Below are 24,804 nucleotides of genomic sequence, written 5' to 3'. Positions count from 1 at the left end.
CGTCCAGACAGGAGCTTATTTAGAGCCATTGACCCCCAGCAGCTGCACACCCAGGCACTCTGGCAGGCTCTGCGTGCAACAGCACACTCGCGATCTTGGTCGACATTTTGCATTTTGCTCTATTTCTGACCCTTGGAAGTCTCTCCCTTGTTTTTGAACAAGCCTTTTAGGGTTTCTCTTGTTATATTTTATGTGTCTTTATTATATGTTCGGAACAGAGAGGTTGGCCAAGTCGTGAATTTACTGCGCCATCTCAACAGAACGCATTTTGGTTTCTAACACTGACTTTACTCCGAAAAGAACAAAGAAGAGTTGATTCTGTGTTGGGGCAATAGTGTTGAAGTTGGGAATAGAGTATCACAGAGATCATCAAAGACATCCAAAAGAGGCAAGTTGAAGGGGCCAAAACTGACAGGCATCTAAGAAAATAATGACTGCTGTCTCTGGGGCCAACTGAGTCCGAGTTAGACCCTGAATCCATGATGTTCAAATGGTATGGATAAAAGTGCGCCAAAAAATCACATGTCCAATGTGAGTTGGCTGAAGGCGGACTCATAAAGCACGGGCTACAGAAAAGTGAGCCGGACTGAGTCACTTCAATCAAGTTCAGAATCACAGGGTATTTAAGGTATTTAAGGATATTTAAAACTTGGATTCATAAGGTAGACCACAGGGGCTGGGGTAAGAACTTTAGGCACTAACTCATTTTCTTCAGTGGGGCTGGGGCCTTATTGATGCCAAGTCTGGCCGAAGAACCAGAAGAGCTTGCTATCTGTAAGCATACCTCTAAACACAGACACAGAGATCTTTAGGGTTTTTCTAGAAGGGTGATGTAAGCCCCAATACAGAATGCCAGTGGGGTAGCAAGAACTGAGACTCCAGATCCACGGAGATCCCACCTTATGTAAAGTCTCACTGACACCTGGGAGACCCACTGGAGATCTTTGGCAACAAAGGAAGTCCTATCAGCTCGCTTTACTTCCAAAATAATCGTATAGCTTTGACATTACATCAGAACTTCTTACAGAGTGTAGGGGTAGGGGGGCCTCTCTGCCTGCCTAATTCTGCTTGAAACCCTTTCAGAATAAGGAAAAAAGAAATTGAGGATATAGGAAAAGCAAAGAGAGGTACTTAGAACCTCCCCACCCCCACCCCAGTGTGAGAGACTGGATGAGGAAGAAAAAACTGTATTATATTATACTATTAATTCTGGAGCAAACAATATATATTTATATAATGATAGTATTATAGATGTGTTTTGTTACTTTTCAGCTTTTTGAATAAACCTTTAGAAAAAATACAGATGATTTCATTGTGATTACACAAAACAATGTTTAAAGGAAAAAAAAAAGGATTTGTGTAGAAGTAAAAGGACAGCTACCCAAAGTCAAAAGAGGGAATGCAGACGGAGAGCTGGAAGGACAGCCAGGGGAGCTCAGATGCACTGCTCAAAGTGGGGTGGCAAGGGACCCTGTCCATTGCTAGGGCTAGGAACACAGGAACCTTTCTGAGGACCATGGGGTAGACTCTGTTGGGGGTTTAAAGTTGTATCCAGAAAGATACAAAAGAAACTAGCAATCCTAGCCTCCAGCAGATGATCAGAGGAACAAGAGTAAAGGGAGGGTGGGTGGTAGCCTTTCACTGTAGACACTATGTATCTTTGAATTTTAAAACTTTTAAAAAAATTTTTAAGTAAAAGTGAAGGTAACTACTTCCAACTTCCAGGACTGCCCCCTCCTGGAAGAGCAGCACCAGGGCACAAGACCCGCCAAAGGGCATTCGCTGAAGGGGTGCAGCCAGGAGCAAACTGTTGGACACAACTCTAATGCCCCTTAGGGTGGAGATGGGCATGTCATAGGAACCATAGGAACTATAGGCAGTAGTTAAAGAATCATTTAGACCTATGTTGAGGAAGATGGAAAGGTTTCCCAAACACCTTGTTGAATGAGACAAGTGGTTAGCATAGATAAGATCCCATTTTTGATATATTTAAAAGTGATATGTATATACGATCTGCATAGGCACAGTGAGTAGTATGGAAGGGCCGCAGCAAACTTAACAGCAGTCATTTCCGAGGTAAGACTGGGGAGAACAGTTTCTTACTTGTGTCTTACTTGAATTTGTTATGGGATTTCTGCGTATGTGTAGACTTCCTTCAATAATGTTCTCAAAATAGCATTGCTCTGTCAAGTGGGAAAAGGCTTTGGAGGGGCGCAGTGAACTCCCCGAGCAAACTCCAGGGAAGAACCAATCCAAACATCTCTGCCTCCCTTGAGAAGAGGCACAATCAGGGCAAGGCTTGATCAACGTCATTTCCATGTCAAAATGCCTTAAGACGCAACAGCCTGGTGATATGTCCCATGTGAATTCTTAGGTGTTCAAAAAGTGGGGAGCAAGACCTTGTATGACCATTAGCTCAAGATCATGGCATCCCTCTATCATGGTGAGACTCAGTAAATGTTTCTCGAATGAACAACTGCCCACACACTGTCCCCAGAAGCTGGTTTCTAAAACCCACTGGACCTGCAGCCACAACAGTTCATGTTCTGGCCCCACAACAACTGTTCGCAGAAACCCTGGCCTGGTGGGGGTGGAGGGGGGAGCGGTGAGGGTGTCCAACCCTGACCAAGGGCCACCCCCATGATCCCTACTCAAGGACTCAGCTGCCCACAAGAAGTGTGACTGTCTCAGTTAATGACACACACATTCCTGACACCAGCAAGGTCATGGAATTTCCACCCCTGTCTGGGGCTGGAGGATCTGGGGGGCCCAGAGGCCTCTTGTCCCGAGCACAGCGATCTTACAGACATCCACACCAACGCTGCCCACAGCTGCTGATTGTTTATTGCACAAGAAACTGGCAATACCAAGGCAAGGGGGAAGGCATTACAAAACCATCTGTTGACCAACCCAGAGCTACCGAAGGACACTCTACACAACACCTCATTATATACATGTATGTACACACACGCACACACATGAACACACTTGGAACACCTAGGAGTCTCAGGCTTCCACACCCCACACAGCAGCCTGCACCCCAACCCCCCAGGAGAGAGGGACACTGCAGGGAAGCACAGCAAATAACTCCAGGAAAAAAAACAGGCTGAGCTCCAGTGAGCCAAGCCACTCAAATCAGCACACGCAACTGGACATGGGCTGTCCCTCCATGGGCCGGGGCGGGGAAGGACAAGGGTCTGGGGATGTGAGCCAGTCCTAAGAAGGCCCCGTGACCGGTCAGTGGGCCTGCCTGGGGTCCTGGGAGGCTCAAGCTAGTCTGCAGCTGGTGTGCAGCGTGAAAGCCCTGGGGGCCTAGATCAGGGAGCTCGGAACCGCCACCGCGCCAGTATCCCAGAGGAGCGCATTCGCCTTTGCACATCTTCACACGTGGCAGACCGCCCATGTCAGAGGCTGGCGGGGGCTCCAGACACCGAGTCAGACCATGTGCAGCAGCTCGAGGCCCTTCCGCTGACCTCCGTGGGCAGACAAAGCCTCACTCCCGGGCAGGATGAATGTGCTCTAGGGCAGCTGGACGCACTGCATTCTCAACAGGAGACTAATGGACCTGCCTGTAGCCTCAGGGGCCGCTGGGGAATGACAGGGCCCCCCGCCCCCACATGCTCCATCACTCGGGGCTGCTGGACATCTACGTCTAGGAAAGGGAGTTCTCTGTGGAACACGGCAAGGTTGGGTGACACCTGGGACGCCATCCCTTCCCCTCTCTGTCAGGGCTTGGGGACTACGCCGTGGTGAAGCTGGGCCGCCGAGTCGGGCCTGCCTTGCTCACAGAACTGCTAAGGGGGTTCCTAAGAGGAGCAGCTGTTTGGGAAGATCTTGGACCAATGGTGTCAGGTCCCTCCGGGTCCCCTCGACTCCCGGTGTACCAGCTCCTTGACAGAGAGTGACAGCAGCATACCGACATCAAAACACAAAGTAACCCAACACACAAAATGCTTCAGGTTGATATAAAAGGGAAAAGAAAGTCTGAGGGAGTTTGTCGTTTCCAACCCCCCGACACCCGAGCAGCTGGTACAACCCTTTATTTGCAGGAAAGAACAAACTGTCCCGCACCGAGTGCAGAGATGGGCCTCGCTGCACAGCCTCAGTGGCTCGGTCCTGCCGGGACAGGCAGCAGCAGGCCTCCACCCAGAGCTCTCTCCGGTGCGGGAAGAGTTTCTTTCCCTCAGACCTCCGTTCTACACAGATCACTGGAAAAGTTCTATTTAAAACAGAACCTCTTTTACTGGCAAAGACCCTGGGCTTTTGCAGCCCAGAAGAGCTACCCCGAGTGAGCGGCCCGTCTCCTCCTTGCCGAACTGGCCCGTGAGAACCAGGGCTTCTGCACAGCTCTTCGGCACAGAGCACCCTTCCCTGCGCGCTCACGCACATGTAGCACTGGGCTTGGGGAAAAGGAGGAAGAGCTTACGAGAGGGTCAGGCCTCCAGACTTTGCGTTGGGTGATGGGGCCAAAGGTAACATGGGGGCTTTATTCCAGACTGCCACCACTGGGTAGAAGAAAGGAAGGGACAGGCAGGGCCTCTTGAGGTCGAGCTCTGCTACCACCAGCCTGATGACACTGTAGTCCCACGCACGGCCACCACCTGGGGGGGCCTCCCGGGAGCTCTGTGGCCACCGGCCTCTCGGGGCAGAAAGAACTCATGACTACATGTTGTGCTGGGGGGTGTGGGAGGGGGCTGCCTCAGTTACTCCTGTCCGAAGCCCTCAGTCTCCTCGATGGCGTACAGCAGCTTCTCCTTCAGCTGTTCGTAGCTCTTATATGGTGGCAGATCCAGGCGGTTGAAACTGTGAAGAGAGGGAAGCAGAACAGTCAGCACGGGGAGGTCAGGGCTCCACGGCCCTGCCCCAACCTGGCCAGAGTGGGGTCAAAGTAGTTCACGCGGCCGTGGTGAACGCGCCCACCATGTGGCCAGATGCCAGAACAGAGTCCTTGCGAGCCCTGCTGTGTGAGGCCTTCATGCTTCCTGTGCCTGGTCCTTGGAAGGTTCAGCAGAGAGGGCAGGGCAGCTGGAGAAATGGGGACATGGGGGCCTGGGCAGAGGGCACACAGGGAAGCAGCTCCTTGTCTGCTGGAGTGGAAGTGTTTGGTGAGGGATACGAACTGCTGCCACAAATGCCAGAAGCTCAGAGGCCCCTCCTCTCCAACCCCAGAGCCACACAGACGTTGCCAAAGTCCCTGAAGCTGCCCCACCCAAAGGGCTGCCCTCAGGAGCTCCTGTGGTCTGTGAGCTGTGGCCACCTCCCACCAAAACCAGCACACTCACCACGTGTGGCTTCTGGGCAGCCAGGTTTCCTTGCCAACCCTGTCGATGCAAAATTTCTGTGGTCCGTTGCTACCTGTTATCCAAAAGAGGAACAGCATAGGCAACAGGACCACGCCTCCCATGGGCAGGACTCTGACTCCCCCCGACAGACGGCTCAGGCCCCGCCCACTCACACCCTGGGAGTAGCCCCCCAGGCTCACCCTAGGGCACCAGCCAGGCGAGGGAACACGTACCAATGAGTTCGGCAAATCCGCCAACAGGCAGGCGGCAAGTCCCAGTGACAAACTGCAGCAGTCGGATCCTCTTCTCGTTGTCCATCTCCTTCACCACCTAGGACGAACTCAGCTGGTCAGAGCAAAGCCAGGACGCCCACCTGACCCAGAGCCTCACCCTAACCTGGGATTCCGGTCAGCCGGCACTCCTCTTCGGGGCTGAGAACACAAGCACGGGTTGGGTGGGGGGTTACAGCCACCAACCTTGGGAACCCCAAAGCTGCTCCCTCTGAGAGGCGGGGTTTGTAGGCCAGTCCCTGTAGCCCATGGGACATCTCGGTCTCAGGGGCACCGTGAGCCAGGTTTTCTCTTCCCATCCAAGTTCTGCTTTTAAAAATATACTAAGGATGGGCTCCCTTGCACAACGGGGAGCCTGCTTCTCCCTCTGCTAGCGGCTCCCCCTGCTTGTGCTCTCTCTCTGCGCACTCTCTCAAATAAATAAATAAAATCTTCAAAAAATAATTAAAAAGTAAATATTTTTTAAAAGTGGGGGGGGCGCCTGGGTGGCTCAGTCATTAAGTGTCTGCCGTCAGCTCAGGTCATTATCCCAGGGACCTGGGATCGAGCCCTACATCAGGCTCTCTACTTGGTGGGAAGCCTGCTTCTCCTTCTCCCACTCCCCGTGCTTGTGTTACCTCTCTCACTGTCAAATAAATAAATATAGTTTTTAAAAATACACATATACTAAGGATGGGAGTGACTGCTTCATGGGAATGGGGTTTGTTTTTGGGGGGAGATGAAATGTTCTGAAATTAGACGGTGGTCATGACTGCCTTGTACTACGAAAGGTCAATGAATCGTAGTATCTTAAAATGCTGAACATGGTGAGTTTTATGGGGTGGGAATTTTGCCTTCACAAAGGAATGTTTATAACCTATTCTTTCTCATGTATGCTATACTTCATAACGACAACAAGACTACACATACAAAAGAATCAACTCATTACATCCAGGACTCAGCTCATTCAGTTTCTCCAGAGACAAGCACATGCTGGCCCGTGTCCCCTGGCTGGAAGGAAACCACACGACCAATGGGAGCTTTCCTTCCTGCCTGCAGGCTCACCCCTGTCCCACCAAGGCTAACCACCAATGTGGCCTGTCAAGAGCCCTGGACACAGTCCAGCTGCAACAGCTCTGTTCGTCCCAAGGCCGGGTCTCTCTTCTCCTTCCACAAAGTGAGGAGAGCGCGAGAGATGAGGGAGGTGGACCACGCCACACGCATCCCTGAGCCCGAGATCGAATCAGGTCTCCTTCCTGAGGCTGACTGCTAAAGCCTGTCTGGACCCCTACCCCAGCCTCCCTGGGATGGGCCCCAGGACCTACCTGCCAGAACCACTGGATCTGCTTGCTGTTCTTGGTGTAGTGTCGGTAAATAGTGTTCTTCTGCCAGTCGCTCATGTCTATCTCCTGCATGCCGCACAGCATGAGCTGCAGGGAAGACAGATGTCAGTGGCCCAGGGCCAGCCCCGGCCCCACTCACTAGCAGATAAAAGCATCCCGAACATCTTCCTGATCTCTGCTGACAGCGGTAATAACAGGAGGGATATGAGTGTTAAATGTGGGCCCCTCGAAACAGTGTGAGAAACCCAAGCACAACGATCTACCCTGCAGCCTCGGTCCGGAGGGAGTGTGAGGTTCCACTGGCGAGCTTCTCTGGAGACAGAGTTTGCCAACAAAGGGCACAAACGCCCTGGAGGCCGGGGCTCAGGGTCCCAGCGACCTCAGCTCTCACCTCCAGCTCCTTCTCGTCAAAGTAGCGCAACCACTCCAGAGGGGCCACCTCGTTGAAGCCATCCAGGAAGGCTTTGGTCTGCTCTTCCACGCCGCGGGTGAAACGCCAGTCAGTCAGCAGCCTGAAACCGAAGACCAGCCATCAGGGGAGCTGAGACCCGAAGCTTACGTGCACCTCAAGACCTGCCAGGAGGCTGCTGTCACACAGCAGCGAGGAATCGGCTGAGAGGTGACCCAGGTGCACACCCAGAGCCAGTGTAGGGGTGGCCCTGGGGGGGATGCCAAAGGGGAGGCTGTGATCCCTGGTGAAATGCATGGGGGGCATGGATGCGGGGTATCCCAGAGACAAGGGTGGCTCTGCTCCCCTCCCCCCGCACTGGCTCTCCAGCACTTAAGACTCACATGATATACTCGTCCTTGTTCTCCTCTGTCACTCGGATGCTCTCACCACCTTCCTTGAGCTCGTGGGTTGTCACCTTGCCCAGGATCTCCATGTCCTGGATGAAGTACAGCTCTAGACCGCACTCTTCCAGGTTGTTCTCTCTGGCGGCACAAGAGACCAAAAGGGAAGAGTTCTACCTTAGAAGGGCCCCCCTCATCCTGCTCCGTCCCTCACGTCAGTGCTCATGGGATGCCAGGACTCACAGCCTTGATCCAGAGCAGCTGCACGGGACCTCTCCCTGAGGCATGGAGAGAATTCTGGAGCTGCCCTACAGAGAAACCTAGGAGCTGCACATCTCCACAAGCACTTCTAAAGCCCATTTTCTCTGGCAGAGAAAATAAAGGCCAGCAGCGCCTGCTCCCCAACCAGAGACCCCTGTCCTCCCAGCATGGCACAGGGGAGAGGACTCACTTGATCCAGACAATAGAGTTGTAGAATTCGGGATCAATAGATTCCAGGTCCTTCAGGGTTGGTCTCTTATTGAGCATCCGCTTATAGAAAGGGAGGGTGAAGCCTGTGTCAATGAACTTTCCATGGTACAGAGCCTGAGGAAGAGGAGACATGGAAAAGGGCTTTGGTCTTCTTAGGACACTGCCCGAAGCAGGCTCTTGGATGCTCCACACCAAAGCCCAACTACTGCTACCTACCCTTTCTCCCCAAGAGCAGTTGTGACCTTGACACAGACTCTCATCACACCTGCAGACCACCGGGGCAAACAAAACCAGCCTACTTAGGAACCCAGTGCCTGCCCAGCACACTTGCCCACCAGCTCCCTGCTCTAGCAGAGAACTGCCCCACGCTCATGGACAGCACAACGCCAGGTGGCAGCCCTGACTCACTGACGCTCTGAGCTGGGCGGCGGAGGCAGCCAAAAATAATGCAGACACTGTGGACGGCGAGAGCTGGCGGCCGCCAACGGTGAGTAATAGTCTAGGGTTTTACTGGTCTGTCCTGTTGGCTGCTGGGCCAGGCGGGTCTCTAGACCTGGGAAGAATGTGCCCACTTCCTGAGCCCAGCACCTTGGCCAAGAACTTCCAGACAAGGGGAAGGGACATATTTAGTCATGGCTCTTGGGTTCTTGCGGGCAGAGCATTCAGGAAGTCAGGAAGAAGCAAAGGAAAATTAACAATGAAACATCTCAAACTACCAAATACGGCAGAAGGACTATGGCTACCATGGGCTCCCCTTCCTCAATCCTGGCTCTCTACCCTCACGAGACATTCAACAGGATGCACATGACATGACTGCCTCCTCTAGTCACACTGTGTCCCTATTTCTAGATAAATACGGGTACCTACTCTTCACCCAGTCCCTGATGATGCCTCCTATGTCCTGACCAGCTGGTCTACCAGAGCTCTCTTCTAAGCTACTGTTGATTCCAAATCTCCTTCCAGAAGGCCCAAGTGTCTCAGGCAGACATTCCCTAACACTCTCACCCAAGGGCTGTGACAAACGGTGGTAGCCTGCCCTGCATCTCCCTTCCCCTCTGCAAGAAAGACACCATGTCGGCAGCGTATGTCATGCCAACACCCTCGACAGGGTGCATGCTGAAAGTTCAGTGATGCCCATGGCCCAGAAACCCTGGGCTATCACGGACAAATTCCACACAAATCAACACAAGAAAACCCTCTCAAAGCCCCTGGGGATGCCCCTGAGGGAGCTCTGAACTATCTCCAGAACTCTCTCCAGCTTCTTGCATTTCCTGTTAGGTGTTCTGTGAGGAGTGTGGAGCTCAAAGTTGGGGCATCCACTGCAGGTTGTTCTTGGTACATGCCACCCTGTGTAGAGATCTCACAGCAATGCGTCTTACCATAGCGATGAATCTGCCAATAAAGCGGAAGTAGGTGAGGTGGTCGGGGTTGATGGAGGAGGCAGGGTTGATCTGCAGGCAGTAATTGTTCTTCCCGGCATACTCAAATAAACAATACATGGGGTTGAGCACCTCATGGGACAGGAGGAAAAACCACTCCCTGGGAGAGAAGACAGAGAAAAACAAGAGTAATGGATCCCTTCCTGCACACGTGCACTGGAGATGGGGCTCTCTTTTGCTGTCCTGCTTTGGTGAGTTTGGAGACACGGTTCCCTGGAGTCGAGCCCCACTGGGATGAACACCTGGTATAACCTGCATTCACGGCTGGTCAGTGAGCAAGGGTGAATCAGGACAACTGCACTTGCGGACAGTGCTCAGGAAAGCCTGCGTGCATGTCTCCGGGCTCCCTGACGATGTATTCCAGGACTTTCTATCCGATATCCAGTATGGCTGATGGCAAAAGAGCATGTGGTACCCTGAGGCCACCATGTACACTTGTGTAGGCTGCTCTGTACAAGAGCACTATGTTAAAGTATCAGAGACTTGCACATTTATTACAATAATTTTCCTGCATACAGCAGTCAATCTGGTTTTTTCCTGATAAAACCAAAGTATCATGACCATTTCCCAACATGGAAGTGTCTTGAGAAAGGGCATCTTTTTCTAAATCTTGCAGAGGTACTGAAGAAAACAGCCCCCCACCCCGTTTCCAACCTGAGTAGGCAGCATGAAAGGAATAGATTTTTAAATCTCATTCCCATTAGCTACACAAAAGGCATCTCATTTCTCTTGCTCTTTGCCCTCCCCTCACCCCAACCCCATCACCACACATTTGTCTGAACCAACACCCATGCCTTGACATCTTTTTGTGGCCTAGGTAACAAGCCTCAAGCCAGAATTCAGGGTCCTTTCAGGCTTGAGCCAAAACAGCAGGGGGACATCCCAAGGGGGCCAGTCCCTGGCTGCTTGTGGCCGGGCAGACGAGGAGTCCTTCGATGCAGAGGGTGCCTCGGTATCCTGTCCGTGGTTCTACCCTGTGGTAGAACAGCATGACGTAACCTACCATAGGGTAAAACCACTGGCAGGACACAGAGAGACAGACACACACGGGGTGGGAGCCACACCACCAAGCAGAGCCTGGAGAGAAGGTCACCATAGTCACCACAGAAAAAGAGCAATTGATCCACAGGGGCCAGCAAAGGAGGGCAGCACCATCAGCAAACAGAGGATCAGAAACAAGTGAACCCAACACCGAGAGAGATGTCCCCAACACCAGGAGAGGTCAGTGAGTTGAGCAGTCGCCGCAGGCCAAGATGCTCCTTCTCCCTGCCAGGGACGTCAGCCCCATGATCCAACGCAACGTTTTGTCAAGAGACTCTGTTAGCTTTCGTAGGTAGGCTAGGGTGAGGGCAAGACAATGCTTTAGGCTCTTTTTATGGGTACGTCAGCCATTTTAACTTTATTGACGCTATGCGCATGACGTGTAGCTGAGCACTGATTGAGGCCCTCTGGATGGTGACACAATTTATGTCAGGCACACACCGATATACTAGGTATCAGCGATATACCTGCCCCAGCTGCCTCAACAAGAGAACCTAGGGTCAATTTTTAACAGAAACAATAGGACAACGATATTTAACCCCCATCCACCGGTGCAGCCAGACTGGTTCAAGTTCAGATAGTTTCTTGCACCACTGTCCTAAGCCCTGCCCTCTGAAGCCCCCAGCCTCTCCACAGACCATTAACTAAAGGGTTAATGCCTAGCCCAAAAGGGGACCTCAGGACCCTGCTCCTGTACCCATGTGAACCGGCCATACCCATGCCCACTCCTGAAAGTGCGTGAGAATTCTGTGAACGAGGGGGAGGCAGCTTTCTGGCCCTGAGCTCTATAGGCTGGGGAAATGGGTGTGGCCCAGCCTTCTAAGGGTGCTGAGCTCACCTGGCGATGCCTCCATAGTCCAGGCCCTCCTCGCCACGCATGATGATGTAGAGCCGGCGGCGGAGGTCATAGGGCTTCATGTTCATGATCTGGGGAGACAAAACATCGTGGCCCACCTGCCACTCCTACTTCCTTGGCAGCTCAGGGGTTGGGGCAGGGAATTCTAAGTCCTTCTCTTCCACAGAGACTTGTCACCAAGGCCCATACCCTGGAAACTCTACCATGTGGGTTTAACAGACCATGTGACAGAACATGGTGTGGTGCGAGGGGGCCTTCTGCTTGTTGGGTCTTAAACACCATGATTATTCTCTAACCTGTTGGAAAGAATCCTCAAACAGCGTCTGCCTGGAAACACTGATCTTCACATGGCTGGGGAGGGCATTTGACTAAAAAAGAAAGAGAAAAAGAAAACACCCGAATCAGGACCTCAGTGGTCACTATTCAGTCAGGTCTCCTGTGTGTATGAACAGGCTTCCCGTCTCCCGGGCCAGTGGCGAAGAACCTGGTACCCTAGAAATGGGAGCTAGTGACTGGAGACGATGTCAGACAATGCTGCGGGCAGGACAAGTAACTGGCCCCCACCTCGGACGCAGGTATCCCAACATCTCTGCGAGGTTAGGAAATCATGCTAAAGTAACTCAATTAACCCCACCGTCTGGGGGAGGTCCGGTCCCAGAACTCACGTGACAGAGGAAACGGAACTGGTGATACTTCCACCGAAAACTTCGGTCATAGGCACCAGGGGAACCTTGCTTCGTCCTGGGAAGAGGAAAGATGTTCTAGAATCCATGTGATTTCTCAAGAATTAGCAAAGGTTAGCCCCGAGGAAAGCTGATACTATGTTGAAGACCAGAAAGGCAGGCATGAAAGAAAGGAAATGGCCGCCATTTCTGTAGACAGATTTGAAGAGTAAAAAGAAAAACCAGAAATAAAGCCAGACCTCCTGCTTTTCAAGAAAGACCTCAAGTGTTATTCCAAATAAACAGGATAGCCCCTTCCTCCCCGCCTCCCCAGCTTCTCCCATCCCCTCTAATGTGACACCTAAATTAGCCACCAGAGGGCAGTAAGAGGAGCAAGACAAAGATAAAACCCGACTGTGTGAACAGCTCTAATGCGGCCTGTGGGAAGTCCTTACCCAGACTCAAATCCAGGGCGAGGATCCTTAAAGGTGGTGGTGCGTGTATTGTGGTCCACAAAATAGCGTACCCCTTCACTGGTGTACTTCATCTCCCACCCTGGGGGCAATGCTGGTTCCTGGATCATCCTGGAAGCACGGGAAGAGAGGAATTAAGAGCCGGGCTCTCCTTCTGGGCCTCAGTGCTTATGAGGCTGGGGTTCCTAAAGTGTTGCTTTCTCTCTGCTTTCACCCAGGCCCCAAACTGCCCTGAGGGTGGGCCTTGAGGAAAGGCACCTGGTACCACCCAAGTCATGAGGACAGTTCTGGAGCAGAGAGAGGTCATCTACCAGCTCTGGGTGGATGGCTGTGGCCTAAGTGGCGAAACAGCTATCCAGAGACTCCACACGCCCCTATCCTAGACTAGCTTCTGGAGAGGTTCCCTCAAATCTCTTGAAATCACCCTATTAGTAACCTGCACAAGTGGCAGAGAGACCAGCAACACCCGCCAGTTGGGCCACTCTCCATCCTTCGGGAAGTTCAATTTAAGAAGCCACGTTCAAGTCTCATTAGGCAGAAACTATATGGTAAGGATCCTGAGGCGCTTGTGCGTGGCTAAAGATCCTAGAATACCGACCATAGAGGACCAACACAGTCCAAGACACTTGGCCTGGAACAACATGGGGCCCACCCGGCCCAAGTCCTTACCCCTGGGTCCGGGGGTCCTCCCACTGGGTAGTACGTGTGTTATGGTTCACGTAATACACCCGTCCATTGTCCTGTCTCTTCTCTGCCAGGGGAGAAGAAAGAAAAGAGGACAATCAGCTTGAAACATCTTGAGTCCATGTCCACTTCCCTCTGGCTCCCTCCTCCTGAGCGCCAGGTCCAAATTTCTGCCCCCGTTCCCAACCTGTTAGAGACGCTTAACCGCTGAAAGCCTGGCTCACTCGCATCTGTCACTGGTAAAAAGGACAAAGAGAATCTTTCCCTACTGGGGAGTGGGGGAAGAATAAACCATTTCAAACTCAAGATCCAGCACTGTCTTTGGTTGGTTGATTTGCTGGAGAGAAGGGGGCGGTGTGGCAACAAGGAGGGGGAGCAGCCCAGCTGAAACCAGAGGTGTAATTGCATCCAGCTGTGTGCAAAGTGGAGGCGCAGCCAGCCACCTCTCAAGCCCAGTCCCCACCCCAGTCCCGCACAGGCTGGTCTCTGGTCCTGCAACAACAGCTCCATCCAAACAGGACCATTGTGGGATGGCTGCATTTCCTTCATATCCTTTTGATCAGCGCTCTGTACCACAGGGCATATCTACCGCCCACCCTATCTCTTTCTCCTTGCATGAAGTCAGAGCTTTGTTCTAAAACTCACATCCCAGCAAAACCACGATGCTGCACGTGTGCGATAAATGCCTGGGGCCACGGGCACTTACAATGCCCATCTTGTGCTTTCACCTAAGTGTACCCTGCAAGCCAGGGCAATATTTGGGGAGGCAGGGGGCTCAGGCATACGGTCTCTGTCCTCTGGACAATCTTTGCTCTCTCCCCTCTCCTGGGGCTTACGTGCTTATGGGTGGGAGTCTGGGCAGACCCAACTTTAGCTGGTGATTCCAGGCTTTGAGAGGCATTGAGAAGGATGCCCCATCAGGTCCAAGCAGACAACAGGGAAGACTAGGGGGCAAGGCTGTGAATGGAAGAGAGGTCACCTTTCCCAGGAAGTTCCTGAGCCTTCAAATCTATTTCTGTCCCCCCAAACAAATGATATGAATGGCCCTCCCTCTTTTACAATTACAGGGTGAAATTAAAGAAATAAAAATAATTAGTTCCAGAAGCTACAGGGAAACCAAGAGCTAAAAAGGGCACAGAATCAAGGAGCCCACGCCTCTCCCTCAAGCATCAGGCTGCAACGTTCCCAGCATCAACCCAGGGTCTTGGTCTCTCTCTGCCTTATGTGGTATCCATTATTTGTGTGAAATTTTAAAAACACAGATGAAAGAAAGAAAAGAAGATGCCCAAGATTATGACAGAGCTACCAACACCTCTGCTCAGTTTATGGGACTGTCCCATGGAAGTCAGGCTTCCCAAGAAGTTTCTGAGGAACAGGAGAAGATGCTCCCGACCCAGAAGCTTCTGCTTTGAACTAGATCCTCTATGTCTGCTTGGCCAAGGGCCAAAGCCAATGCTCATCATCAGGCCAGGGGATCTGTCCAGCTGGCCCGGGGCTAGCTTGCCTCCTCTAGGAAGAAACAAACTTGGAAGCACTTAGTCACGTGCCAGGGTCAGGGCCGCTGAAGAGATGTGGATCTAAACCTGAGGTGTCCTGACCCCTGGGTGCAGGGAGAACCATGGCCTCTCTTCTGGAGGAGCACAAAGGGCCCAGGATGGCGACAAGGAGGCCCAGTAGCTTTGATCACAGGCTCCCACTAAACGTAATTCTCACTCGATTCTGCTGCTCTTTCTGTTCACTCTGAACTCTCCTTGGGAAGGTGGCCCTGTCTTGGCCCATCCCTGAAAGAGCCAACACAGAGCCCAAAGGATCTGATTAGGAAGGCTCCTGGCCCTCGGCTGGATGTTCTTTTTTCTCAGTTTCATACTGCTATGATCTTGTGTGTTTTCCTGATCACATGTAAACACCACTGACTCCATGGCTCCCCTTTCCCATCCCAGACATTTCACACTTGGCTTCTGGGAGCTCTTTTCGAGGTGCTAGAGCTGCTCTTACTTGGCGACCATCATGTAGCAGAACCAGTACAGCAAACAAGCACGTGACTCTATAGATCCAGGAACAAGTCTGGGTCCCTGGCTCCAGGTCATAAGCATCTACTGGTTGCCAAACAACATCATGGATTCTTGCTTAATCAGATGCGCTCTCCCCTGCCTAGCCAGGGATCCTGTGCTCGACTCCTCATATGTGACTGGCTGCTGGTCTCTGAGACACCAGGGAACTTTTATCAGTTCGAAGAGCCAGATGGATGATCTGTGTACCTAAGGGATTCCCTAGCTGAAAATCGGGAACTGTCTGGAGGCTCCGTTAACCCATATGCCCCCCCAGAAGGCCTATGAGGTCCTTCCAAAGCTCTGGAACACAGTGGTAATTCACTAAGTGACACCCTGTGGGCCTGGGGCGGGGCGGGGGTGGTAGTGCTGCAGTGAAGCAACCTGGTAAATTACTACCAGGGAGCAATGTGTCTCCACCAGGGGTCCCAGCTCAAAAGCCATACTTTTCCACATCATGCTCATCCTATCATTTGTCCACTTCTCTGTCTTTATTGGGGAGCAAGCCCCTGCCCGATTTAATACCACACGTGCACACCACCAAAGCAGCATTCACTGTCCTCCACTGGCCCAACCAATACATTAAATCCAACACCTGCTGATTCCTGCAAAAACCTCCCTCTTCCACTCCCAGCGACTCTCGCTGTACCCAACAAAACCCTGCCCCAGCTCTGAGCTGCAGGATGCACTGAGTCTATCTCGTGTGACCCCTTTTAGCACGAGCACGCCCTCCCAGAATAGCCACAAAGCCCATAATCTCTCCCAAGTCATGGATGTCCATCCTTCTAACTCATTATTGGCAGATGGCAGCACGGACCTAAGGTTCTCCAGTATCAAAGAGAATCCAGCACGGTACCATTAACCGGCAGCGATGTGCTATCACTAACTTGCCACCCAGTGCTCAACTCTCCCATCGGCTTCCCTCACAACTGTGTCACAAAGAAAAAGGCGGCTTTCTTTAGCCAAAATCAGGATGAAGTCCAACATCTCAGCTGCAAAGAAAGGTTTGGTGAGGTGGCTCCTTCCGATCACACAGCCGCAGACCTGAAACCAATGCACCAGCAAGTAAGCCAGCACCAGAATGCCTTCACCAATGACAGGCTGGATGGCTGGGTAGACAGTTTAAGGTTAGAACCAAAACCCAACAGTCCCATGGCTGCCCAGGGACTCTCCACAGTCTCATACGCTGCTTCAGCCATGGCGGGTAAATGCTCTAGGGCTGCTTTCCCAACCTTCCAGCTCCAACACCTGTAACCGCTCGGGCTGGGCCTCCCCACAGAGCAAGCTGGCGAGAAGCGAAATGGGAAACTGAGGGCTGGGAGTGAGGCAGACTCTCAGCGAAAGACGACAGAGCACGGACGAGCATCGGCTGACAGACGGCTGAGGACAGAGAACTCGGTACTTACCCCAGCCAGGAGGGAGGGGGCCCAGTGGGTCATGGTCAGTCGAAGTACTTGAAGACTAAACACAAGAAACACAGCAGAACACAGAGGTTAAAAAAAAAGCCACTGGTTTAAAAATAAACGGACTGATAAAAATAAAAATGCCAAGGACTCATTTCCACATTTGAGCACTTTGTACAGGCTACAGTGGGGCCTGAGGTGACACCGGCGCCTCTCGGAAGTTTTTCCCAAAAAAGAAAAACCAAGAAAGAACCCCCCCGCACGGAGGGCCCGGACAGGTTGTGGAGAGGGTGGAGCGAGGGGGAAGAAGATGCGTGCAGAAGGAGGTCGGCCAGGGCAGTGGAGGAAGAGAGACGGCCCCAGGCCCCAGACAAGCAGGAGGGCCCAGAGTGGACAGCCCCGCAGGCTCGGCCAGTGCCCTGCTCTCGGCTCCTGCTCCCGGCAGCCGGGGCGACTGAAATCACCACCACCTCCAACTTTCTCCAAGAACCACACACGGGAGGGGAAAAAATATCGCAGGCCTTTCCAATGAAATCATTCCCACAAGCCCTGCCCACGCCCAGAGCTTCCTGGCTGGGGGCTGGGCCCTCCTCCCTCCACCACCCTCCTGGGTGCCCTGGGAGAGGGAGCAGCCTCCCAGCAGCCGTGGTGCGCACACCCGGCCCAGACTGAGGGTACATTCATGCCCCAGGCCCCTCACCTCCCCCAGGAATGTTTTGCTTCCCTTCACAAAGCACCTTTATTCTCCTCCAGCCTGAACCTGAAGTTGCTCAGTGTTCTGCGTGTGCCTGTCTGGGGAGGTGGGGCTGGGGGCGAGGTGGCAAGCGAGCAGGAGAGACAGGAGAAAAAAGGGGGGAGAGGACTCCAGGCCTTCAGGGTCACTGTTTACATTCGAGCCCCCCACCCCCAGCCTAATTCTGCTGGGAGATCCCCGGGGCAGGGCTGCAGTGGACCGAGAGTTCTCATATCCTGCGGGGAAAGGAGCTGCTGTCAAAAACTCTTCATAGTTAAATAAAACAAGTACTGTTCTGTTGTTCCACACTTGCTTGCTTTTTTCTTTCCTTTTCTTTTTTGCTGAAGCATTTTTATTTCACTTACTAAAACTTAATCGTTGCATGAAGGGATCAAGTTCTCAGTGCAGACTTCGGGCTGCCTGGCCGGCTCTGTCTGGGGGCGACGGAGCCACACATGGGCAGGACGATGAATGGGGCTCAGTCTCGGCTTGAGAAAACATTGGTGGAACTCAACTGCCAATGCACACCCCCCACCGCCGACCCCAGCCCACCCCTTCACAGGCGGCTCTCCACCCCCAAGCTGAAAGGACAGAGAAACTTTCTTTCCAAGGTGGCAGCACAGGCAACTCTTCCAAAGCAAGTTCCAACAAAGAGTTTAAGTCTTGAAACCATAGGTTCCTTGATAGAACAGAGCCCCCTTTCAGCAAAAGGTCTCCTGCCCAACAGAATGAAACTGTACAAAGGTGTGGGAAGCTGGGCTGTGCTCGATTTAGGGCCCCAGTTACCATCATCCTGGAGGACATGCTCAAACTTCCATCCCAATTCAGATTTGCCTGGTGGCTACTGGAAGAGAGCTCCCAAATGTGACATCTCCCAGAGGCCATTCTGGTGACAATGCGGGGGTGGAGAGGGGGGGTGTTGCAGCAGCTCATAAAACCCAAGTTCCTCCAACCTTGTTAACACAGAAGAGCAGTAGCTATAAAAGCATTCGGTAACAGAAGGAAAGGAACTAACTTGTGAAATACGTATGCATTTCAGATAATGAAGCCAAATAGAACTCACTGGGTAATGAACTGTAGCAAAAGGGAAGAAATACAAAAAAGATCATTTTAAAAAAGTAAGGAAAAGAAGCATTCAGAGCAAAACTGTTTGCTGCTTCAATTTTTTTTTTTTTTTTTGGAATGAGTGGTCCATAAAGCGGTCACGGGCTCCAGTGGGAAATCAACTCCCAACTGGTACCAACTGGGCTTCAGGAGACTGACAGTCATCTTCTGCGTAACTGGACAGATCAACAGACAAACCATCTTTACTAACGGCCTTGCTGACCTGCATTGTACTAGAAACCAAAAAATATTTATCGGCTAGCAAACATTTCCTTTTCCAATACTATAGCACCTACGGGTGCAGGCACATGACTTAAAGAACAGCTGATCAGATGCTCCCACTCTGAACTTCCGGGGACTGGCAGGAAAGCACGAGGTCGGGGCAATGACTCACTGCTGCAGTGGAGCCCACTGTCCGCGGGAGCAACGGGTGTTCAATGGCAGCACAGCAGGCACCGCCCTGCACAAACTTCTCCTCTGCCTAGCCTACCCTGGTTTCTGCCGGAGCTTGGTTCTTCATCGTCCTGTTCATTCTATGAACTACCCCCCATTCCCATTTGGTAAATTCCTTTTCTGCTTAAGTTTAACCAAGTGGATTTCTATTATTCATCAAAATCAACCATGACTTGTACACAAAGCATAGGGAGGAAATTTAAAAAAAAAATACCAACTCTTGTCTCTTTCTTTTCTTTTCTTTCCTTTTTTTCTCTCTCTCTCTTTTTTTAAGTAGGCTCCACACACAGCATGGAACCCAATGAGGGGCTTGAACTCCTAACCCTGAGATCAAGACCTGAGCTGAGATCGAGTCGAACACTTAACTGATTGAGCCACCCAGGTGATCCAATCTTTTTCTTGATCCTTGCCTTTTTCATATCTTCATACAATGTTGGTTCTCTTTCATGTACTATTGTTCTTTTTATTTTTTTTTTAATTTCTTAGCATTGTCCTACTCTCTTTTTTTTTTTAAGATTTTTATTTATTTATTTGACAGACAGAAATCACAAGTAGGCAGAGAGACAGGCAGAGAGAAAAGAGAGAGCAGGCTCCCTGCTGAGCAGAGAGCCCAATGCGGGGCTCGATCCCAGGACCCTGGGATCATGACCTGAGCCGACGGCAAAGGCTTTAACCCTCTGAGCCACCCAGGTGCCCCTAACATTGTCCTATTCTCATCCTATCAGATCCACATCCCCCTCAAAACCTGCGAAAAGGGGAACAGAAGAGGAAGCAAGAGGGAAGGGAAAGTGACCAGAGATTGAGAAGCATGAACAACACATGAGAAGTCAGTGAAAGTGGACACGCACAACAGTCTGACTGCTTGCAGTTAAAGCATAACACAACTACTCTGACATTTCTTCCCTAATGTACACAGTACAACCTGAAAAATAAGAAAAGGAAGTGGAGAGAAAGAAGCTGAAGAGAAACAAAATAAATAAATAAATAAATACGAGCTACACATCATGGTCTGAAAACCAAAACCCCGCGTCTCCACTAAGTCAACCAACTGCCCCTTCTCTTCTCCCACATTTCCCCTAAAATGAGAGATCCTAAGTATTGCTTGGAGCACAGCCAGAGAAGCAGAGAGAAGGGGGCCTGGAGGGATTACAGAAGGGATCAGAAGAAAGATCCTGGGATGTGCAGGTGACTCTAAGCGACAAGACCGTTTCCTTTACCAGTAGCAATAGAAAGCAACACTATCGAATCATTTTCCTGGTAAATGTCCCGTGGCTGGGACATCTGAGGTGCAGGCCGTGAGCCAGACAGCTCACGTTGAGTTCAGTTCCCTCAGGGACTAAGCACTAAGTTCCAGTAATATTTTAAGATACAAACTCAGAAATAAAGAATGTCTAACAAACACAGCCGAGGGCAAGAAAGGCTCTGGGAAGGGCATAAAGGTTACTGTATGGAAGGCAGGCTCCTTTTTTTCAGGATCCACCCTGTGGGTGCAGAACAAAACCCAGGTGTTTGAGAGTTCAATCCAAAGGGCTCTCTGCAGAGTAAGCAACGAGAGTTGTCTGTTTCTGGAGAACACAATTTGGCAAGCACACATTAGGAGCCACAGAATGATCCTGTTCAGTCCTGGGGACACTGGCTACCTCCTCTAGTTCTTTTTTTTAAAGATTTTATTTATTTGACAGACAGAGATCACAAGTAGGCAGAGACAGGGGGAAGCAGGCTCCCTGCTGAGCAGAGAGCCCGATGCGGGCCTTGATCCCACAAGCCAAAAGCAGAGGCTTTGACCCACTGAGCCACCCAGGTGCCCCCTCCTCTAGTTCTTAAAGGAGGACCAAAGTGGGGGTTACAGGAGCCTCTCAGAAAGCAGAAGGCACAATGCACATGAATGCTGGTGCAGCCCCACGGGTCCACAGCAGAATCACAAAAGAGCGGGCACAGTGAAACTGTGAGAGCAAAATGCAAGTATGTGTGTGATGCTCACAAGAAACAAAGGCGTGCTGGGATATCAAGAAACAGAAGCATATCAGAAATGAGGGAACAATAAAAGAAACCAATAAAAGTGTGTTGAAGCCGAGGGCAGGAAGGAACTGTGGGAGACTGCGCTGTGGGGTTCCCCTGGCTTCCATCTTGAACTGCTCTTCATGTTCTCTGTAGAGCAAGTGAAGAAGAACGAAGTCTTGGTTTCAGCCCAGCAGGAGGAGGAGGAGGGGAAACCACTGGTACAGTATCAGCTCTTAAGTCTTCCGAGTCAAACCCTGGGCCGAGGCCAAACCCCAAAATAACTGTATGAAAGCGAGGCTTCTTACTTGTAACCAGGACATGGCACCATAGCAAATGAGGGGCAAAGCAAATCCAGGGGAGAGGGAAGCCAACAGAGACACATTGAAAGCTGACCCAGAAAAGATTCCTAACACGTTTTTCAATATGAATCTTGTTTCACAGAGAAAAAGGAACCATCACACCTCCATCCAGAACCCTCCTGAATTCCCATCCAAGCTGAGAAAACCAGGTTAAAGTACTTAAAAAAAAAAAAAAATTTCCTTCAAGGAGACACTCCAAGGCAAAGTTCTACCTCTGTGTGCTCGAAATGATGCTGCTAGAGCGACAGAAGCAGGCCAGAGAAATGGATGAAATGGATGTTCCAAAAGACCAAGTGAATGCGACCCCTAGAACCTGCCCTTTCACACACCAAACATCTCAGTCAACTAGCAGAACATACTTGGTGCATCGTGGAGGAAAACAAGATTCCTTTAAGAGATTTTTTTTTTTTTTTTTTAATTAGAGAAGCTGAGTAAGCAAGGAAACAAAATGACTGTGAGACTTCTAGAACGTGTCCTTATCTCTAAGTCAAAGGACAGAGATACCCAGACCTTTCTAGTTTTTCAGCTATAACCACCCAGGAAAAGAGCAGGTAAAGCCTTTGGGCCCTTGCTCTGGAGGAACGGTTTTTGAAATGCAGAGAATGAGTGACCCCACCCAGTTGTGCAACTCGTGCTCAAAATGGATGCCAGGCAAGTGTGAAAAGGGCTGTGGAGTGGAACGGATTAGAGCCAGGCATTACAGCTCATCTCGACACAACATGATGTGACAAACTTTGTGCTTTTTGTACATCCATACTAGGGAAACTGAGGTTCCTCATCAGTTTACTCGCTATACGATGAGCATCAGCCCCCACAGATGGAAGAGGAGGCAGAGCAGCCCAGGTAGATAAATCCCTTGTGGTTGCTGGTGTAACTCCTGCTTTGGGTTAGAAAGCTACAAACAAAGACAAACCTGATAAGGAATGCTACTTGGTTAAACGGAATTAAAGATTTTCTGAGCATCTAACTGGGCAAGTTTCTAATTTAAAAAGGTATTGTTGGGGGTGGCGCCTGGGTGGCTCAGTGGGTTAAAGCCTCTGCCTTCAGCTCAGGTCATGATCCCAGGGTCCTGGGATCGAGCCCCACATCGGGCTCTCTGCTCAGCGGGGAGCCTGCTTCCTCCTCTCTCTCTTTCTGCCTACTTGTGATCTCTGTCAAATAAATAAATAAAATCTTAAAAAAAAAAAAAAGGTATTGTTGTGGGCTTAGAGTTTATGTCAAGTAGAAACAATGTTGACTAAATAAGGTGATTCAGTGTTGTGGACCAGGTCAAAAAGTTTCCAGCCTCTAAGTCACTACCTTCTACAGAAATTCTAGTGCAGATCCCAAGCTTCATGTTCAAGGTGCCATGAGAATTCACAGAGTTCCAGCTTGGGAATTCCTGTTCCTACCAAAGAGGCTGTGTGGCTCGGTTCCCCTCAGCCACCACGTCACTGGTAGAGGCTCTAATGGGACGGCAGGTGAGGCTGGGAGGGTTTCTGAAGGGAACAGTACAACAGGCCATTAGACAGTTTATTTGGAACCACAGCACTCTGAATTCTAGAGTAGGAAATCTAATGCTATTCTATAGATAATGACTACAGAAAGCTTCCAGCCAGTGATTAAAATGGCAGTGATAAATGCCGAGAAAAAGCCCCTCTTCTTAAACCTTTCACAGTGACTTTTAAAAAGTGGTCAAGCAGCAATGACATTTGAAGACTACTCTGCTGGGAACAAGCAGTACCGATCAGAGAAGAAAGCAAAGCCAACACACAGAACAATTCAGAGGCTGCCCTAACTGTTCAGTTGGGAGGGATGGAGAAAAATCAGGCATCAGATAGAAGGAAGCTGAAACAGAGCAAGGGTAAGTTTTTTCTTCTATGGGCCAGACAGTAAATATTTTAGGCTTTATAGACTAAATGATCTCTGCTGTAACTACCCAACTCTGTTGTTACAACATAAAAGCAGCCAGAGTCAATATCTAAACTACTGGGAGTGCTTCTGTGCCAATAAAACTTTATTTACAAAACAAAATGTGGGCCAGTTTGGCCCATGGGCCATAGTTCGCCAAGCCCTGATTCAGATCAATTTTAAAGGTCCTCTATCCTTGAGAATCTGTCAAATAAGAAAGATCTAAAGAAAAACAGTAGCAGCTACGAAAAGGATTTGGGTAACTGTTTTGTTCTGAAAAGTAGGGGTATGGGAGAGGTCACAGCTGACCTTCAGGTTTCAAATTAGAATAAATGGGCTTGGAAGGAGGGACCAGAAAATAAATCCGGTCTTGGAAGAAAGATGGTATCTCGAATCCTTAAACACAGAGGCTAGACATTGAGTTACTAAATTAGAAATAATGGAATTTGAGGAATTTCACGGTGATGCGTAAAATCTTCAGAGCACTGACGTTCCCAGCCACAGTTTTCCCCGCTCACCAAACAGATCAACGGCTGCTGCATGAGGCGGCACATTCTCGGGGGCCGGGAGGCTCCAGCCCGTGTGGCAAGCCCCCGCCCTCTCACCTGGTAGAGGAATCTTTGGCTGAAGTGCTGCATGGCGCCCTGGAGCTGATTGCGCTGGGACTGCCACTGCTCGTAGTTCCGCACGTACTCGGCTGTCGGGCGCTGCCAGGTGGTGGTCCGAGTGTTGTGATCCACATAGTAAAACCTGCCTCGGGGGTCTGTGCGCTTTTCCCAGCTGGAAACATTAAGCTCAGAATGAACACAGGGACCACCCACCCCGACCTTCAAATTCCAGAGACATGCCAGGATGGCCGGCAAGGAGGGACTGAGGGAGAGTTTAGCCTGGTGTCTGGCCCAGGAGCCTGGCCAAGCAAGGCCCGGTCACGGAGGCTTCTGGGGCTTATGTGATGAAAGCCGTCATTTGTGGCCACCTCTGCAGCCACCAGTCCCTCCTCACCATTAGCTCCTGATTTCCATTTAGGAGATCCATGTTTTTCTGGGGAAGGTGACTTTCCTCCAAGTGCAAAGTGAACAGCTGACTGGGTCAGGAGTGGGCATGTGACCTATGTGGAGCTTAATCAAGGCAAATCTCAAAACTTTTGCTAGGAATTCTCAGGAAAATACAGTCTCTCTTCCTTGCCAGATAGGACTGAGAAAGTATGCAGTCTGAGGAGCCACTGGCTGCCATTTTCGACATAAACACAATATGAGGTTGACCCAATAGATGGCAGAGTAGAAAAACAAAACAAAAATGCCAGCTCCTTGGTGAAATTGCTGAGTCACTAGATCAGGGTTTACTTGCCAGGATCTACATCTAGAATTTTCAGTTACATTAGCCAGTGAATTCTCATCATTATTTAAGCCAACTTGGATCCCAATTTTTGTTCCTTGCAACAGAAATCATCCTGATATAAAGTGCCAGTGAAAACAGGCTGCATGGTCATGAGAAGAAGAGT

The 24,804-nt window shown here is 50.8% G+C and overlaps 1 protein-coding gene across 3 annotated transcripts in view; it reads right to left on the bottom strand.

Moving 5' to 3' along the window:
* Nucleotides 1-2,822: 2,822 nt before the first annotated feature.
* Nucleotides 2,823-24,804, bottom strand: part of WWP2 (WW domain containing E3 ubiquitin protein ligase 2) — a 143,322-nt gene continuing 121,340 nt past the window's right edge. For all 3 annotated transcript variants that reach the window (XM_045076244.1, XM_045076245.1, XM_045076246.1), the window contains 15 exons: nt 23,909-24,083; nt 16,767-16,821; nt 13,298-13,379; nt 12,611-12,739; nt 12,159-12,234; nt 11,790-11,861; nt 11,476-11,564; nt 9,537-9,696; nt 8,138-8,271; nt 7,687-7,827; nt 7,286-7,406; nt 6,877-6,981; nt 5,516-5,612; nt 5,283-5,355; nt 2,823-4,803 (listed from right to left, as the gene is read on the bottom strand). In XM_045076244.1, the coding sequence (XP_044932179.1) occupies nt 4,704-4,803; nt 5,283-5,355; nt 5,516-5,612; nt 6,877-6,981; nt 7,286-7,406; nt 7,687-7,827; nt 8,138-8,271; nt 9,537-9,696; nt 11,476-11,564; nt 11,790-11,861; nt 12,159-12,234; nt 12,611-12,739; nt 13,298-13,379; nt 16,767-16,821; nt 23,909-24,083 (1,609 nt within the window). In that variant the 3' untranslated portion in view covers nt 2,823-4,703. The remainder of the gene's footprint in view (nt 4,804-5,282; nt 5,356-5,515; nt 5,613-6,876; nt 6,982-7,285; nt 7,407-7,686; nt 7,828-8,137; nt 8,272-9,536; nt 9,697-11,475; nt 11,565-11,789; nt 11,862-12,158; nt 12,235-12,610; nt 12,740-13,297; nt 13,380-16,766; nt 16,822-23,908; nt 24,084-24,804) is intronic.

This window comes from Mustela putorius, unplaced genomic scaffold, assembly GCF_011764305.1.
Source record: "Mustela putorius furo isolate JIRA1106 unplaced genomic scaffold, ASM1176430v1.1 tig00000174_pilon_pilon_pilon, whole genome shotgun sequence".
NCBI classification, from domain to species: Eukaryota; Metazoa; Chordata; class Mammalia; order Carnivora; family Mustelidae; genus Mustela; species Mustela putorius.
The sequence above is the reverse complement of the archived record's forward strand: the minus strand, read 5'-3'. Positions and strand labels throughout refer to the sequence as shown.